At 42.3% G+C, this 19529-nt stretch overlaps 1 protein-coding gene and 1 long non-coding RNA gene across 5 annotated transcripts in view; both read right to left on the bottom strand.

Annotated features, from left to right (window-relative positions):
• LOC114486700 (uncharacterized) overlaps positions 1–19529 on the bottom strand; it is a 62105-nt gene that overhangs the window by 13980 nt on the left and 28596 nt on the right. The window contains exon 7 of one of the 4 annotated variants that reach the window (XR_008618034.1): positions 17338–17661. The exons of the other annotated variants lie outside the window; for them this stretch is intronic. This is a non-coding gene — a long non-coding RNA (uncharacterized lncRNA). Of the gene's footprint in view, positions 1–17337; positions 17662–19529 lie in introns of those variants that run through there. 4 annotated transcript variants of the gene reach the window in all.
• On the bottom strand, positions 15513–16592 carry LOC102982470 (Golgi phosphoprotein 3-like). The gene has a single exon (XM_028493465.2). It carries the CDS (start codon positions 16171–16173, stop codon positions 15871–15873), a length of 303 nt encoding a protein of 100 aa, XP_028349266.1. The 5' UTR covers positions 16174–16592; the 3' UTR covers positions 15513–15870.

The following is a 19529-nucleotide window of genomic DNA, read 5'->3' as shown; positions in this document are numbered from 1 at the left end:
AATTGGTCAGTCTTCCAGTAACCTATTGTGCTGGCAGTGGGAAAGATGAAATAATGGGGCCAAGCCAAAGTCAGAAACCTGGGCAAAGGGGAGTGGCTTCCTTTATCAGTGTACTGCAAAGTCAAACACTTCTTTGTGGTCCAATCTCTTCTCTTTTCTGCAAGAAGAGTTGGATCACTTCCCGTTGGCCTCAGGTGGGCTAAAATCCAGGTCAGGCCACTCTCATCCCAACCCACAGTGTTACTGCCACAATTACCAAGGACAAGACGAAGGTGGGGACGGGATGGGGGGAGGGGTGACAATGGACCCTTTCTCGGTCTAGCCCCACGATCCTAATAGCTCTTGTTAATTCTTTACAGACATTTTGGAGATTTCCTTTTTTCTGAGTCTCCTGCTTATGATTCCTCAAATTGCACAGTGCAGTGGACACTCCCACGCGCTGCTTGCTACGAGCCCCCTTCAGGGACAGCACTCAGCTGTCATCCCTCGACAACCGATTCCCAGCCCCTCTTGGCATTTCTTTTCGACACTGACTTCCCAGATTCACTGGCCCTGGGTCCCTGGGTCACTATGGTCTCCAGTTTCCAGGGAAAAGCTCCCCATCCCTCTATGCATGATTAGCCACCTCATTCTGCCAGAAGGAAGAGAGATCTGGCCTGCTGTCACCACACATATCCATCCCTCCTCTACCCACCCAGGGGACTGTCAGAACCGGGTCGGGGCTGGGAAGGAGTAATGCCAGTGTGAGCCTCTATCTCTCTAGTGGTTCAACCCATCCCAGCACTCCCAGCTTACTAGAAGGCAGGCTATCCTGACTTCAGTCATTTCTGGGCCAAAGGTTATACAGGATCTTAGGCAGTTTCCATTGTATATCTTTGGCCAGGATGCTTTACTACCCACCTGGGCAGCAGTGACAGGTGAGCACAGCAAGCCAAGAGCCATGAGTCCTCCTTTCTTGCCTGCATGTAGCAGTTGCCAGCACCTTGAGAGGCATCAGAGTAGAACTGAGGGGCAGTTGTGCTGCCTTCATGAGGATCGACTCTAACAGGAATAGAAGAGAGCATGCAGGGCCAGAGAGAGGGGTGTGTTCAGAGACTCCTCAGGTGTGAAAGCTCTGGGAGTCAGATGGAGCATGGTGGGGGGAGAGCTGAGAAAACCAGGAGAGGCTGGATTGCCAGCGAGCAGAGAGGTAGGAAAGAAAGTGCCTTAGGTGAATGGCCCAGGGGAGCTGGGGCGAGAAGGTGGGAGAAAGATAAGACGTGGGCCAGGCCAGGTGGTTCAGTAAACCAAAGCCACAAACCCTGGGCACAAAACAGAGTTTCTTCTTTGTCGGAGCCTCTGAGGAATTCTGCCAGGTGTGGGCAACTCCCCAGAGGTACCCTAAAAACAAAGAGCTCCACAGACCTTGCAAACTCAGAACAAGGTGCTTGTTATGAACAGCCTCAGCCAGGGTGCCAGCCATCACGGCACCCAACTGGAGGAGGTTTCAATCGTCCCAAGCACAAGGCCCTTGCCCTGACACTTGATTCTCACTGCTGGAAACAGAGGAACGTCTCACACTCCTGAGGGCGGCTGCAGGGGCAGTGTATTTTTCAAGAGAGACAGATACACAAGGATGAGCCCAGCACCTGTGGCAGCCCCATGCCTCTGAAGAACACAGCACACTATGCCATGGGAACCTTCCTCATGACCACTCCCACCGAGACCAAGGTGTGCAAGCCCCTCCACTGCTGTTTGTTCTTGGTTCCCTCAAGAAATAGCCTTTGGGTTTCCTTGCCCCTGAATTCGGGGCGAGCTTCCCAGAGAAAGAGAAAAATGGTCGATGCCACATAGGCTCGTGACCTTCTAGTGCAATTACAAATGTAGGGAAGAACAGCTGCTGTGGCTAAGGCTGTCGTGGCAGTAAGACGAGGGGCACGCGCTGAAGCCACGTCTCCCTCTGGCACATCACGACGCCTCGGTATTCTGTTTGTTCTTAGGGCTGTGTGCTTTACGAAGTTCAAGTGACACTGCCTTTCATGAGCTATTCCCACGGTGGATCATATGTGCACCAAGGGCCTTGGCTGAGGCTTATGCTTTTTCTATTAATCAAAAATCAAGGCTCCCTAAAGGAAAACTGCTGACCCAGAAATTTCGATGAGCACGGTGAGAAATTTTTTTAAAAAGCACAATTTCTCTCTCCACTCGTCCATTTTCTCACAGTCGTTCCAAGAGCTTTCCATGCAAGAGTTCTGTTAGGGATTAAAAAACATTTTAAAAAAGGAAGGCAAAGAGTAACCTATGTGGAAATGCCCAAATCAATTATTGTATGCCAGTAGTAATTGCTAAGAATTGTTGCAATCTGAAGATACAAGTGGTGATGCCTCAATAGCTAAAATAATTTTTAAAAAGAGGTATCTATGATGCATAAATGTGGGGAGGGGGGTGCCTTCTTGAAGCTAGAGAAAGACTGTCAATGCACTCCCAGCAGCTTGAAATCTGGACTGTGTTTCAGCTTTTCTTCCAAGGTAATTTCCTGCTTACACGGAGGGAAGCTGGTTAATGGTGCAGGCATATTTTATCAAGTCGGTTTGGCAGTTACTGGTCTAGGACTAGGCAGCACGCAGAGCAGTGAATTAGAAGTCTGGTATGATGGAGGATGGGGCATTCTCCCGACTGCCAGGGCTCTCTCTCTGAAGGAGACATTCCCTGCTGAGCTAGGCTGACCGAAGTGGGTGCTGTAGGTGCTCCCCCAGCCCCTGGGGCGGGCTCTCACATAAGACAGAGGGTGAGGTCTAACTCCCAGGCCCTGTCTCTCTCTCTCTCTCTCCCTCTCTCTCACACACACACACACACACACACACACACACACACACACACACACACATACACACACACACAAACAAGGGCAGTCGCTGTAAATCAAGCAACTTCCTGGCGAGGCCTTGCTCTCTCATCTCATATTTGTAATGAGACTCTTGGGATTGACTAAACAAAGCCAAATTTCTGAATGAATGAAAACTTACTCAATGGATGGCCTTCATTTTCCACGTGGCTGGCAGTACTTGGGCAGTGATTACACAAGTCAAAATTACTCTCATCTGGTTAAATAGGAAAGCAACTCTCCTTCCTGTCCCTGTATGCAAGAAATAAGACCTCTTGAGTTGGCCAAAAGTAGGCCAGTCAATAGAGTGTTGCCAGCTGAATATAGTAATTGTCGCCTACACCAGTGGATGAGCCGCGTAGCTGGGCCAGCTCTCTCTTTTATGCCCTGGTGACATTTCAGGGTCTTCAGTCAAATATCTGTTGTGTGCCTCGTATGTGCCAGGCTCTGAACTAGGAATGAGGTGCATACCAAGAAGGCCCGACGTCCTGATTCTGCAACAGAATAGGGAATAGCCCTATAAGCACAAGTGGGACTCGTCCTTACCAAAGGGTGGCCCCATTTGTTGCCAAAGTGGCCACAGACCAAGTATACAGCCTGCCATGTCACCTGACAGACCGGAGGCTGGACTTCTCCCTCCACTAAGTTCTTTGCTCACAACTGTAGAACAAGGTAGAACTACTGAGAGCTGAGGGACTGGGTGTGTCCTCAGCCCCAGCCTGAACGTGTGTCGTGAGCAATATCTCTCAACCTCGCTGAGTCATGGGTTCTTCATCTATAAAAGGAGGGTAGGGGCCTCCCCGGTGGCGCAGTGGTTGAGAGTCCGCCTGCCGATGCAGGGGACGCGGGTTCGTGCCCCGGTCCGGGAGGATCCCACATGCCACGGAGCGGCTGGGCCCGTGAGCCATGGCCGCTGAGCCTGGGCGTCCGGAGCCTGTGCTCCGCAACGGGAGAGGCCACGACAGTGAGAGGCCCGCGAACCAAAAAAAAAAAAAAAGGAGGGTAAAAAAATATCCCGGGTCCCATACTGGGATAGTGTGTGGGGAAGTATTTTTAAAACTGTAAGCACTGTATAAATATACGGATTACACAAATCCAGATTCGTCACTTGAATAGATCCTGTCATTTGATACATGTCTGGTCCCTGGACAAGCACTTTTTAGTACATTTTCCAAAAAGAGAAATATCAAGGACAACAGGTGAGGGAGCCTCATTACAAAGGTTTTGAATATCCTTCTACTGGCCGCTCTCTTAACCTAAGTGGGGACCACACTTGCTGTCCCAGATAGCAAGGTGAGCGCAGGTCTTCGTGTGCATTTTTGCCTGACTAGCAGAGATCTGAGCTTACAGAGCGAATTAGTACAGCTTCTTACATTTTTTTTTTTAATCAGCCACAAATATGTCTGCCCCGGCACAAAGACATAAAATTACATGCTTTCAGCTCTTCCAGTGTTTTATTTACTGCTTGTAAATTTAGGTGCAACTTAACATTGTCACATAATGTGACATGGGGGAGGGGCACAGCTCAAAAGAAAGATATTTGCATTATTTAATTAAACAAACTGACCACGGTCTACCGTGAGATCTAACACACAGCACAACTATAAATACCATGAATGATTTCTTAACAGGCCGTAACTTATACAACCAAATGAATGTTTTTCCTTCTAGAAATATCTCAGGAAAAAATTTTAACGTTGTTTTTAATATGTTCTGAGGAGGACTCATCCAAGAACACTATTTTTAAGTTTGTCAGTTTGAAAGTACAAATTTGAGCATGTCTATTAAAATCCATCGCCTTATTTTATACTTCCACCTCATGCACATCTCTATCTTTTAGTAATATAGCAGGATTAATATCCAAAATATTCAACAATTGGTATAGTTAGTGCACCAACCTATCAGAACAGACCCGGTGTGAAGGCAGTGCCAGGGCATGCTGGCTGACTATTTGGCAGTGAAATAGATCAAAGGATTCACATGCCTTGAGTAGTCTGGGATATTAACACCCTAGTACTACAGATGGAGAACAAATTCTGCCTTGGAGAACTCTTAATCTTAGACCACATGGTAAACTCAGATGAAATGGGGCAGGGACAAGAGCACAAACAGTTCAGCAAGAGTTCTTGCCTTCCATCCAGAGGAAAAGCAATCTGAAGGCTTAGGATCTTTTCAGATATTAAAGATTTATTTAAGCTTATTATCCTGCCCATAATGATATTTTGCAATTATAGCTTATGGCCTCACTTTTCATAATGTCAATACAAGATGACTGCCCACTCAGGACCATGTCCGCCTAACACACATAAAGTCACTAAGCAATGTAGCTAAAACCCAAGGTTTTGCTTCTATTTCTTTAATTACATTTGTGTAAACTTCTTTTAATGGATCTATTGCATTTTGTGCTGTTCTAGATCACTGCTCCTCACAATTAACCAGTCAGCTCCACACTTGCTATTTTGAAAGCCCAGTCTGTTGAACCACTCCTGACATTGAGCTGAGGCTCTCCTTTGCCATGTGCCACTCCACATGGCCTGATGTCCCCAGCCTAAATAATAGACCCACCTACTTGGTGTTTCATACACAGACATTTCTGGGTGTTAGGAATTGTTTCCCCTGGGACTTCCCTGGTGGTCCAGTGATTAAGACTCTGCGTTTCCACTGCAGGAGGCATGGGTTCAATCCCTGGTTGGGGAACTAAGATCCTGCATGCTGTGTGGCTTGGAAAAAAAAAAAAAAAAGGAATTGATTTCCCATCCACTACTTAGTTCTTTATTGGCCTCATTTCAGGTTCTTCCCTCCCCTGGCTTCAGTCTGGGAGTAGGAAGTTTAGAGGCTATTTCAACACAGGATGATGACCAAGATTAAAACAATAATATTACAGCCTTGGATGTAACAATACACTAATGTGTTCTTTATCCTTGTTGTTCTTTATCTTTGTTGTAAAGTCAACATCAAATAAGAGAAGATTTATTATCCACAATCCCCAAACAATCTCCTCCTATATGTATTTACATCAGTCTCCCAATTTTGTATTTCTGTTATTGCATTTATTACATCACGTTGTAATTATTTGTTCAGTCATAGAATTTCCCCTCTAGAATATGGGTTCCTCAAGGGTAAGGTCTGTGTTTTACTGATCTTTTGTCACCTAACTCAGAGCCTGGCATGTCATTCATATGGATTATAAATACAGGTGTGTGTGTGTGCAAGTGACTCAAGTCACCATGGCACTTATTGTGTGCAAGTCATTCATTGATGGTGAACCAATAGGCCTGGCTGCCACTTTCATAAAGGAAGTGGCTCATGCTATGAGGTAAGATTATATAAACAGGGTTTGCAATCCTAAAAGAAGACCAGAAGCAAAACTCCCAGAATTAAGTCCCTTAGTCATGACTCCTTAACATTATCAGGGACATGTAACCACTGCAAAGATAAGGACTCAAGTATTTACAGCATTCCAGAAGCAGCTTCAGCCTTTATTATTATTATCCTAAGAGCCATATGGAGACTATAAAATACCCAATCAGATTTCTGCCACAGACAAAAAATAAGTTAACTTGTTGGACCATTTTAAAATCCAATCCATATGTCCCTGAGGAATTCATTAACTGTTCATGATTAGAGACTTCTAGGCACCAAGCCACTCCATCTTCTGAATGGTCAGCTTTACTCCCATCTTGTGCCCAGCGATTATTTATGCCTCAGCTTGGTTGCATCTTAATCAGGATTTCCATGAAGCTAGATTATAATAAACAATTCTTAACATTTTCCAACAATGCTTTCTCTAAATTATGTTATGATTTTTGTACCTAAACATCTGCTTTTTTATTTAGGGTGTCTGATTCTCAAGAGTTCAGATTTTTGTACAAATTTAAAAGTTTGTACTTAACCCCAAGGCCTAAAGCCCTTAACTTTAGGGTTCTTTCTGTCTTGTGTGTCTCTCTGGATTTTTATCCCACTGCATATGTCACATGTGAAAGAAGTAAGAAGCATGCATGGACTGGGGTTGAACGGCTGTGTAGGACGCTGTTCTGGAGTCACAATGTGGGGCAGAGTGCCGTATCTGCACCTAGTCACAGTCAGATCAAAACCCATCACCAGGCATCTACACTTTTCAGATAAGAGAAAACTTCTCTGCTGTTAGCCATTGCTGCCTTTCTCTTCTTTTTAAATCATTAAGCTACATTACATATTCCAAATAACATGTTTCAACCTAATGATAGCTATTGCATTAAGTAAGGGGAGCTCCAGAGAATTAAAAGGGAAAAGTAGACTGAAAACTAAAGGTAATATTTATACCTGAGAATATAACTCTTGGAAGCTGCCCAAGACAAGTTTTTAACCTTACTCAACTCCATGAATAATTTAAAAACACAAAGCAGAGTGCTTGGCACATAGAAGGCCCTGAATAAATATTTGTCCAATGATCGCATGCATACTTTTGCACTTAAAAATATCTCCATATCTACAATTAATTTGCATTAGAGTAAGCATCACTCTTTTTACGGGCATCGACCTATGTGGCCAATTTAGAAATGTTTTATTCTGCACTAACATTTACTACTCGCTAGAAATATCAGAATTCCACATGAGTGGTTTAAAAAGTCTACAAGGTTCTCTTGATTTTCATATATACTTTCTATACCTACGCTGTCCAGTAGAAGTTCCTTCAATGTTGGAAATGTTCTATATCTGCACCATCCGATGCAGAAGCCACAAGCCACATGTGGCTACTTAGCACTTGAAATTTGGCTAGTGCAACTAAGGATGTCCTGAATTCTAAATTTTTTTAACTTTAATTAATTTTAATTTAAGTAGCTGCACATGGCTAGTGGCTTAGAAAGCACAGCTCTCTAAAAAGATCAGAAGAACAAAATTTGAAACATGGGCAAACACGTTTCAAACAACATTCCTGTAAGTCTTCACCATTTTTGCTCTTCCATGGGGATAGTTTGTTCATTTCTCTCTGACTCCCTTTATGGTGATCATTTTTGAATCTTGTAGTTTTAAGGGTGGTAAATGCTCTTCCATCAACCATTCTTTGCTCTTGTGGTTCTTAAGCTTGGCTGTGCCTCAGCGTCACCCCAAGAGATGCGATTCAGCAAGTCTGGGGAGGGGACTGGGCATCTGTGTTTTTTAAGCTCCAAAGATGACTCTGATCTGCAGCCAGGCTTGGGAACGACTATTTTACACCAGAGATCCCAAACCGGTACCCCTTGGGCCAAATACACCCTCGAAACATATGTTCATCCCACACAGTGTTTTAAAATGTTTTGAATTAGTTGCCAACTTCTACAAATCATAATTTTTTTTTTAACCAAAAAAGTGGAGTTGACTAAAGACTGCCCCCTTTTGATATAGAGCATAACTTCTTTGTTTCAGCATTATTTGCCCACCTCATACAAGCCTAGGTCCCAAAAGCATTTGAGTTTGAGACCCCTTCCTTATATCTATGTAACACGTGCCCAAACAGACAGCAAATCTTTTATATCAAGGCACCATTCCCAAGATGGACTACCAATTATTTTATCCATGGGGCTGCCTGTAATCATCTTGGCAGGCTCAAGAATATTATCCTACCATCACATAAAAACCCTGAATAAATATCGGGCTGGCCAAAATTTTCTTTGGGGTTTTTCTGTAATATCTTACGAAAAACCCAAACAAAGTTTTCGGCCAACTCATTATGATGAAATTCTCAATTTCAAAGAATGGGTCCCAATCCAGGATCATTAGACCAATCCTGTTCATGGACAAATCATTAAAAGCAGGGAAAGACTGTCTTACTTTTTATTTTTTACATCCCAAACTCTCTCACCTAAGGCACCATAAGACCAGCCAACAAGACTGTCAGGGAGGGTATCTTTGTTGTAAATTCCTATCTCTTCAAAAAAAAAATTTTTTATAGCTCTCTCATCTTTCACCCAATTTCCCTTTCAGTAGATTTGTATTCAGCCATGATTCTTAATGATAAAAGCAGTTGATCACAAGTGTGTATCTTTTTTCTTTCTTGAGAATCCTCTATAATCATAGCTAATGAATGAAAATATGTAAACCCAAACGATGAGATAAAAGGTAGACAAGCCATTAGCTAATGAAAACTAGATAGAGGAATGCTAATTAACTTTGAAAGGCAAAGGAAAGCATAGCTTTGAGCACAGGCTCAGTAGTTGTAGCGCATGGGTTTAGTTGCTCCATGGCATGTGGGATCTTCCCGGACCAGGGATAGAACCTGTGTCCCCTGCATTGGCAGGCAGATTCTTATCCACTGTGCCACCAGGGAAGCCCATGCTAAGTTATTAATTCTGGCTTCACCACCTGCTAGTCATATGATTTGGGGCAAATTATTTGCTCTCTCAGAGTCTCAGTTTCCTCCTCTCTAAAATGAGATTAATAATACCTTAATTATTATTGAGTTATGAGCACATACAATGTGCTTAATAAATATATTTCATTTTTTGCTTTGAAATTATTAACAAAAATGGAAATTAGTGAAACGCTCATCAAGACTGGTCAAACAGGGAATTCCCTGGTGGTCCAGTGGTTAGGACTCCACGCTTCCACTACAGGGGGCCCAGGTTTGATACCTGGTTGGGGAACTAAGATCCCACATGTCGCGCAGCCCGGCCAAAAAAAAAAAAAAAAAACGGAGTAGGTTGGTGACGATTTTGCTTAGTGACATTGTACTACGAAATCTATTGCAAAGAAAAGAATATTTTCATTTTGATGGGTTTTTCGTCTCTCTGTTATCCAGTTAAGTCTTGTCTTTAAAAACCATACTGTTTCTATCTCTTCCTCAAAAATTTTCTCCTCTCGTCTTTCTGCCTCATAAGCCTTACCTGTTAGAAAAGAAAATCGATGAAGTATGTCAGCCATGGTTCCAGCGGGAAGCTGACTGCACCTCAGTTAGTTCCAAGGAAGGGACTTTAATAAGGGAACTCTTTCAGGAAACAAGCACAGGGTACTGAGGCACCCAGAGGCTAGCAATAGCGGGCAGTCATTACCACATCAAGGACAAGAGGGACAAAGGGGAGGAAGAGAATTACTGGACCCCAGTGAGAGCTGAGATATGGAGGATGAACCACCCAGCAGAATCTCTAGCTGTGGAGGAATGCAGCAACCATCTGAGACTCAGCAAAACTGGAAGGAAGAAAAGAAGAAATAACCCTACATCCCTTTCTTCTCTCATCTTCAGTTCCCCTTGACTACTGGCAGCCAGTTGTCAAGGGACCCTGAGTGATGCTGCCCATAGTGGTCCATCTCCAGGGACCCAGAGCAAGGTGGAGTGCACCTCCAGGGAGCAAAAGGAAGCAAAACGAGGATGATCAGCACAGGAAGATTTTAAGAAATATTTGTTGCATTACTTTGGGGGAAATCAAGATGTGTGAAAAGTCTAAACATTCTCAATGATATCAACTGGCTAAAACAGAAAACTGCAAGCAGTCTTGTGAAAAAAAATGTTTTTCTGCACTTTATCTTTGATGCCTGTTGTACGTAGGAATAGATGAGGATAGAAATGAAGGCATTTCCAATTAGAAAGCAAGACTGTTTCATATTGCGTGTTCTATGCCTTAAGGTGACTCCTAGTTGATCACCTCAATGATGAAACCAACTGCCACTCAGGGGAAAGAGGCAGGGCAAAATTGTCAGCTCTGAACTAGTGGAACTTACCAGGCTACTGCATCAAGGACTGTTTCCAACGTATGCAATTCCAGGAAATGTCTCAGCCTTGTGACGGATGTCTCTAAGGATTTGTTTAAAAATTCAGATGCCGCAGATTTGTTTATTTTATGCGCCTTCAGTTATAAGTTCTAGATGACAGTTTAATATGATCCTGAGAATGAGAGTATGTATTCCTTGCATTTTACTTAAAGCCTAATGGTATGCCCGGCTGCTTTCCCTTTTGTTTATACTAAAGACTAATCACAGTATGTGATTCAAAATTATGTCCCACTGGGCAAAGCTCTGGCTGACATTTTGGTGCTTTGTATCAGTATAAATATTTATCAAGTCACGTGTCCTATTTCAGGTTGATGACTTTTTCTACTAGGAATCAGTGGATAGGATTCAGGGGCCTGTGAAAGCCCTAAAATTGATTGCAAAATGTTTGGCACACATACATTTTTCTAGGAAGAAGATCTATGGTTTCACAAATACTCCAAAGCTATGCTTTCCTCTGCCTTTCGAAGTTAATTAGCATTCCTCTATCTAGTTTTCATTAACTAATGGCTTGTCTAACTCCAAAGCTATGCTTTCCTCTGCCTTTCAAAGTTAATTAGCATTCCTCTATCTAGTTTTCATTAACTAATGGCTTGTCTACCTTTTATCTCATCGTTTGGGTTTACATATTTTCATTCATTAGCTATGATTATACAGGATTCTCAAGAGAGAAAATAGATTTCTTAGTACAATGTCATTAAGCAACATGGTCACCAACCTACTCCCAGTTATTTTTTTTTTTTTTGGCCGGGCTGCGCGACATGTGGGATCTTAGTTCCCCAACCAGGTATCAAACCTGGGGCCCCTGCAGTGGAAGCGTGGAGTCCTAACCACTGGACCACCAGGGAATTCCCTGTTTGACCTGTCTTGATGAGCGTTTCACTAATTTCCATTTTTGTTAATAATTTCAAAGCAAAAAATGAAATATATTTATTAAGCACATTGTATGTGCTCATAACTCAATAATAATTAAGGTATTATTAATCTCATTTTAGAGAGGAGGAAACTGAGACTCTGAGAGAGCAAATAATTTGCCCCAAATCATATGACTAGCAGGTGGTGAAGCCAGAATTAATAACTTAGCATGGGCTTCCCTGGTGGCGCAGTGGATAAGAATCTGCCTGCCTATGCAGGGGACACAGGTTCTATCCCTGGTCCGGGAAGATCCCACATGCCATGGAGCAACTAAACCCGTGAGCCACAACTACTGAGCCTGCGCTCTAGAGCCCACGAGCCACAGCTACTGAAGCCCACGTGCCTAGAGCCTGTGCTCTGCAACAAGAGAAGCCACTGCAATGAGAAGCCCGCACACCGCAATGAAGAGCAGCCCCCGCTCGCTGCCAACTAGAGAAAGCCCGCACGCAGCAACAAAGACCCAATGCAGCCAAAATAAATAAATTTTTAAAAAGTTTTTTAATTAAAAAAAAAACAACTTAGCATATATGATTTCACCAAGAAAATTGCTTTCTTACGTTACTGTAAAGCATTTCTCTTTGATTTTACCATAGTCTTAAGATGCTTTTGACTCTGCAGAAAAGATCTTATTGTGCCCACATATTTTTCATTAAAAAGATTTGACCACACTTGTTTACAATTTTTTATCTCTCTTGAGATGTCTCTATAGTTACAGTTAATGAATGAAAAATATGTAGACCCAAATAATGAAATAAAAGGTAAAAGGGCCATCAGTTGATGAAAACAAGATAGATGAGATTTGGAAAGGCAGAGAAAGTCATAGCTTTAAGGGCTCCCAAAGGAAAATTGGGACAAGAAGGAAGATTTGACTCATAGAACCCTAGAGAATTCTGGGATCAAAAACTGGACATACATTGGTGGACAAAAATGAGATATAGGGCTGAAAACAGAACTGATGGAAAAACAGATGTCTGGTGATTCTTGTTATGCTTATATTTTCAAATGAGGCACTGAAATGATAATTGGGAAATCTGGGCCTGTTATCAGGGTTTGTCATTTTGCCTTCTTTGTGTAGGATGATCAAGAAGGAAATTGGTTATTATTCCTCTTAACCCCACCCCAACTCATTCTCTCTGAGAATGCCTGCAGCAAGATATCTACCATGTAGTCAAGAAATTAGAGGTCTCTCCCTGGAGAAATTGAACGGTCCTAGAGAAAAGATCTCCACATTTTGGCTTTTGTGGGTTCGCTGCGATGACGCCTGTTGCTCCCACCGGATCACTCTACAGCAAAGTTGACAAACTTGTTTACAAGTGTAGATGGCTTTTCTGTATCCCATTCTTAAATATATACATTTTTGAGGGGACACAATTCAGTCCATAACAATCAGATCCACAAGCTCATTAGTCTTTCAACTATTTACTGTATAAACCACCCCAAAACTTATTGTCTTAATGGAACAACAGTTCAATATTTCTCATGATTCTACGGGTTGGCCAGGTGGTTCTTCTGCTTCATGTGGTGTTGGTAACAGTTTTGCCAGCTTTTTCACTAGCACAAGACATGGTTTACCATCCTTCCAGACTTCAATAATAGTTTCTTCACTAATTTTCCAGCTTCTACTAATAGTCTCCTTGCTACCCTTCCAGCCTCTATCTACTACCCAGTCTCAAGGCCATGACACTTGTATTCAGTTTTTATTATAGCAGCACCTCATTTTTAGATAGCAGTTTCTCTTTCAACTAGTCTTTGTTGTGGAATAAAACATTCCAGAACTTAACAGCTTAAATCAACACCATTTTATGCAGTTCTCTGGGTTGGCTGAGCAGTTCTCTGCTGCTTTCACTTGGGCTCATACACACAGCTGCATTCAGCTGGCAGGTCAGCTGGCAGGGTGCTGAACTTAGCTGGGACAGCTGGGTCTCTCTTTCCATATGCCCTTTTGTCCTGGGCTTCATTATGGTATGGTAGTCTCAAGGCAGCATTCCAAGAGAATGAAGGCAGACACCATATCACTTTATGTGTCCCAAGCTCTGAAACTGGCAAGATGTCACTTCCTCCACATTCTATTGGATAAATCAGAGAGCAAAGCCAGCCCAGATTCAAGAGGTGGCGGAACAGACTCCACCTCTTAATAGAAGGAGCTGCAAATAATTTGTGGCCGTATTTAATTTACCGCGGAAAGTTATGCTATGGTCCTAAATAGAAAGACTCAATATCATAAAGATGTCAGTTCTTTCAAATAAATCTGTACAGCCAATGTCATACCAATCAAAATCCCAACAGGATATTTCAAGAAACTTGATAAGATGTTCCTAAAATTCATATGGAAGAGCAAAGGGCTCAGAATCACTAACACAATTCTGAGGAATGACAGGTCCTCACAGATATCGAGATTGATTATAAAGCTATGGTAACAGATGTGTATTGGTACAGCAATTTGAGGAGAAATTCATGTGAAGTCCACAAGATATAAGGCATCAATGGATGTACACAACCCAATTAGCTTTATGGAGCAATTTACTTTTAAGATTTAATAGTGAAAATATACAAATATAAGATTACGGAAAGGAAAATTTTTCCCACTTTATTGAGATATAATTGACATATAACATTACGTAAGTTTAAGGTATGCAACCTATTGATTTGATACGCTTATGTATTGCAAAGTGATGACCACCGTAGCCTTAGCTAATACCTCCATCACATAATTACCATTTCTTTTTCGTGGTGAGAACATTTAAGATCTCCTCCCTTAGCAACCTTCAAGTATATAATACAGTATTATTAACTATAATCACCAAGCTGTACATTAGATCTCCAGAACTTACTCATCTTATGACTGGAAGTTTGTACTCTTTGACTGACACCTCCCCATTTCCCCCACCCCTAACCCCTAGCCCCTGATAACCTCTGTTCTATTCACTGTTTCTATGAGTTTGGCTTTTTAAGATTCCACACATAAGTGATAGCATACAGTATTTGTCTTTCTTTGTCTGACTCATGTCACTTAGCATAATGCCAGCAAAAAATTGTTAAGGTATGCATCTAGATTGAGCTTTACCGAAAAATACCCTAATAGGTACAGCTTTTTACTTTTGGTGAGTTAAGAATATAGAAGAATTCGTACTTGTGGAAAAACTTAAACTCAAGAAATGCTAATGATGTGCTTTTGAAGCTGGAGGGAGGGGCTTCCCTGGTGGTCCAGTGGTAAAGAATCCACCTTCCAATGCAGGGGACGGGGGTTCAAGCCCTGGTCAGGGCACTGAGATCCCACATGCTGTGGGGAAACGAATCCCTCGCGCCACAACTACTGAGCTCACGCACCTCAACTAGAGAAGAGAAAATCCTCATGCTGCAACTAGAGAGAAGCCCGTGCACCAAAACGAAGATCCCGTGTGCCACAGATAAGACCCGATGCAGCCATAAAAATAAAATAAATAAAATTAAAGAAAAAGAAGTTGGAGGTAGTTTCAAGAAAAGATACATGCACCTCAATGTTCATAGCAGCACTATTTACAATAGCCAAGACATGGAAGCAACCTAAATGTCCACTGACAGACGAATGGATAAAGAAGATGTGGCACAAATATACAATGGAATACTACTCAGCCATTAAAAAGAATGAAATAATGCCATTTGCAGCAACATGGATGGACCTAGAAATTATCATACTAAGTAAAGTAAGCCAGACAAAGACAAATATATTGCTTATATGTGGAATCTAAAAAAAATGATACAAATGAAGTTATTTACAAAACAGAAATAGACCCACAGACATAGAAAACAAACTTATGGTTACCAAAGGGGAAAGGGGAGGGGGATAAATTAGGAGGTTGGTATTAACATATACACACTTTTTTTATTTATACACACTTTTATATATAAAATAGAAAATGAACAAGGACCTACTGTAGAGCACAGGGAACTATATTCAGTATTTTGTAATAACCTATAAGGGAAAAGAATCTGAAAAAGAACAGATAGATAGATAGATAGATAGATAGATATACGTATAACTGAATCACTATGCTGTACACCTGAACCTCATACAACATTGTAAATCAAACTGTGCTTCAATAACAAAAATCCAAAGCCTATTACAGTGAGAATGGCAACTCTCTTGAACTCAAGAAGGAATGAAATGCCAATAGGCAGTAAAACCTTTTTTTCTAAACCTAAACAGAAAGGTCTCTCATACCAGCAGCTTCCTGCACGTACACACCCACAACAGGAAAAGCCACCCACCATTTCATAAAACAAAAGCCAATTACAGTGTGGGAAATACCAACTGCAGAAAACCAGAAGTCCCTGGAAGAAAAACGACTGGTTGCCGTGAGAGAAAGGAGGACGCTCGGTTCTGCGCAGGGTCACTTGGTGAAGGCGGCCACCACTGACCACAGCACCTCGTTGGTGCTGGCCTTCAGACACTCCACCTCAGGGTCTAAGTCCAGGAGCCGCCGCACCTGCTTGGTGGCTAAATCGTACTGCTCGTCCAGGAGGGGCGCGAACGCGTTCTCCAGGACATCCGAGGCGTGGGCCAGGTAGATGAGGGCCAGCAGGCGCTTGTCCATGCGGTGAGGGTCGTTCACCCATTTGTCGAGAACGGCTTCCTGCACCTTCTTGATGAGGCGCTGCTTAATGTTGTTGTTGGTGAGGGGATGTGTCGTCATGTCAAAAAGAAGGAAGTTCTGTTTCTCGGTTGTCAATACGCTCTTTTCTACCAGGTTTTAAGCTAATCATCCTGCACGTTTCTTAATTGATAATGCAGTTTTAATGAATTCCATGTCTCACCTAAACAAAAGCATTTAAAGCTAGAGAAGAATTTCAGCTATTATTTTCTTTGTACTCTTAATAGGAATAGCAAAATGTGTTCATTGTAGCTGGTTTGCTTCTGGAGAAGTGGAATACAATAAGTGTTCTAGGACGGTCTGTGTTCCCAGAACGTAAACTTCTGGTGGTACAGGAATCATATTTTATTAATCTCTGTAGCCCGGCACCAGGTATATTTCCTGGAACATAGAACTTGCTCAATAAGCATTTGGAAAAGAGAATGAATAAAGTATTCAAATACACAAATTAGAACAGATTGCTAATGGTTTTGGTGCGAGGTAGATATGAGTCAAATTGTAAAATGATAATTCCTGGTACATTTCTATCAGCATAAAGTTATCAATAAATAGCCAAAGTATAAATTAGAGGTTCAGTTATTTTTATTTTTTAAATAAATTTTTAAAAGGAATAATTTTAGATTTATAGAAAAGTTGCAAAGATAGTAAAGCGTTTCCACATGCCCCACTGCTGTTTCCCCATTAATGCAGCACATTTGTCACAATTAATGAACATCGATACATTAATATTAACTGAAGTCCATACACTATTCAGATTTCCTTGGTTTTTGTGGTACGCGGGCCTCTCACTGTTGTGGCCTCTCCCGTTGCGGAGCACAGGCTCCAGACACGCAGGCTCAGCGGCCATGGCTCACGGGCTCAGACGCTCCACGGCGTGCGGGATCTTCCCGAACCGGGGCACGAACCCGTGTCCCCTGCATCGGCAGGCGGACTCTCAACCACTGCGCCACCAGGGAAGCCCCAGAATTCCTTGGTTTTTGCCTGATGTTCTTTTTCTGTTCCAGGATGCCACCCAGGTTATTATATTACCTTTATTTGTCATATTTTCTTAGGCTCCTCCTGGTGGTAACAGTTCTCCAATCTTCCCTTGCTTTTGATGACCTTGACAGTTTTGAGAAGTAGTAGTCTTGTACTTTGTAGATTGTCCCTTTATTGGGATTTATCTGATGTTTTTCTCACGATGAGACTGAGGTTACAGGTTTGGGGGAGTGAGACCACAAAGGGTGCATACGATCAGCATGATTTATCACTGCTGATGTTGGCCTTGATCACCAGGCTGTGGGAGGGTTCCTCAGACATCTCCAATATAAAGCTACTCCTCCCTCACCCCTTGCTGTTCTGTACTCTTGGACGGAAGTCACTATGTGCAGCTCACATTTAAAGAGTGGTGGGTTATTCAGTACTTCCTTGAGAGTGAGGTATTTACATAAATTATGTGGAACTGGAAGTTGTATTTTTCATTAAAGAATTAAATTGAGATTCTCAATAAAGATGGCTGGTTGAATAAATATTCTCTTCCGGATGAAAATGCTATGAAAATAAGAGTAAAAGGATTTCTATAGAAGCACAAACCCATAATAATAACAGGAAAGAACAAAATAGCAGTAAAATTTCGGATACTGCAAAGTAGATGAAAAAGTGGTAGGTGGATTAGTGGATCCAAGAAAGCTAATCCCAAACTGGCAGTGGGTAGAGCAGGGAGGTAGCCTACTTTACACGGCAGAAGCCCAGAGGCTCAGAAATTGGCACCAGATAGCTGGGGGAATGGTGGTGGGGGGAGAAGATAATGGTAGGGCTAAGAATAGAAAGACTGTTTGAAAGTCTATTTAAAAAAAGCATCTCCAGATCTCCTTCTCTACTCTGTGCAGTAGAAGATAATAAAACAGAGCGTCTCTGGACTCAGGGACACCAGGCACAGCTGAAGGAGGCAGGGATCTCCCACTGAAAACAGGGGGATTAAGTAAGAGTTTATGTCCTAGAATTTGGGACATTTCAGCCTTTTCCCTCCTCTCGACTCCCGGAATACTGGAAGCTAGGATTATACCCTCCAGCCAAGACATTGGAAGAGTCTTTTCTGGAAAATACCACCAGCCCAAGAGAAAAGGATGAAAAACACTGATATGAAGATTTCCCCAAAGAATTACAAAGAAGCCCCCACTTCACCACCGCCCACCATGCACACATACAGCTTCCAAGTAACTTACTTGGCCTCTTTTACCAAATATGAGCAGACTGCTAGAGAATGTCATACATTTGGGAAAAATTCTCTAACGTGAAACACAGAGTACAAAATAAAATATTAAAATAACAAAAAGATGTTTCTAATTCCTCCAAAGTGGAAACTACACAAATGTCTAGTCAACTGGTGAATGTCAAAACAAAATGTGGTACAGCAGCACAAGGGAATACTCTGCAACAGTAAAGAGGAATAAACTCCTGATGCATGCTGCAACAAGGATGGCCTTCAAAAACAGCATGTGAAGTGAAAACGCAGACACAGAAGAACATATACTGTATGATTCTATTTATATGAAATGCCTAGAAAACGCAAATGGGTAGAGACAGAAAGCAGATTATTGGCTGATTGGGACTAGGGTTAGGAATGGAGATGAATTGCAAACGGGCACCAGAGACCTTTCTGGGGTGATGGAAATGTTCTAAAACTGGACTGCAGTGATGGCTGACTGACTCAATAAATATACTAAACATCGGTGAATTAGACACTCACAATGGGTGAATTTTATGGCATACAAATTACACCTCCAATAAACCTGTTTTTTAAAAAAAAAGAACTCAGAGGACACTGAAACTATGGAGGGAGAAGAAAAATGTGGGAAAAAAAGGCATTACTGTTCTCAGAGAAATAAGAGAGAATATTGTATCCATAAAACAGGAACAAAATGGTAGTTTTAAAAAGAAGAATATTCAGAGAACAACAACAACAAAAATACTAGGAAAATAAAAATTGGATGGCAGAAATGGAAAACCCAGTAGAAAAGTAGAGGATATAGTTAGGGAATCCAAAACTTAGGGCAAAATGGCAAATAATTGGACAATAAGATAGAAAACTTAAGAAATTAGTTGGTCAATCCAGGGGGCCCAACAACTAAATAATAGGAGCTCCAGAAAGGGTGAACAGAAGAGAATGATGAAGAAAAGTGTTGGACTTCCCTGGTGGTGCAGTGGTTAAGAATCTGCCTGCCGATGCAGGGGACACGGGTTTGTGCCCCGGTCCGGGAAGATCCCACATGCCGCGGAGCGGCTGGGCCCATGAGCCATGGCCGCTGAGCCTGCGTGTCCGGAGTCTGTTCCCCGCAACGGGAGAGGCCACAACAGTGAGAGGCCCGCGTACCAAAAAAAAAAAAAAAAAAAAAAGAATCCGCCTGCCAATGCAGGGG

Source organism: Physeter macrocephalus, chromosome 8, assembly GCF_002837175.3.
Source record: "Physeter macrocephalus isolate SW-GA chromosome 8, ASM283717v5, whole genome shotgun sequence".
In the NCBI taxonomy this organism is placed as follows: Eukaryota; Metazoa; Chordata; class Mammalia; order Artiodactyla; family Physeteridae; genus Physeter; species Physeter macrocephalus.
This window is presented reverse-complemented; position numbering and strand designations above follow the sequence as displayed.

What these genes read in the sequence shown, in the direction of transcription:
- LOC102982470 (XM_028493465.2), bottom strand. Translation starts at nt 16,173, where the DNA reads ATGACGACACATCCCCTCACCAACAACAACATTAAGCAGCGCCTCATC.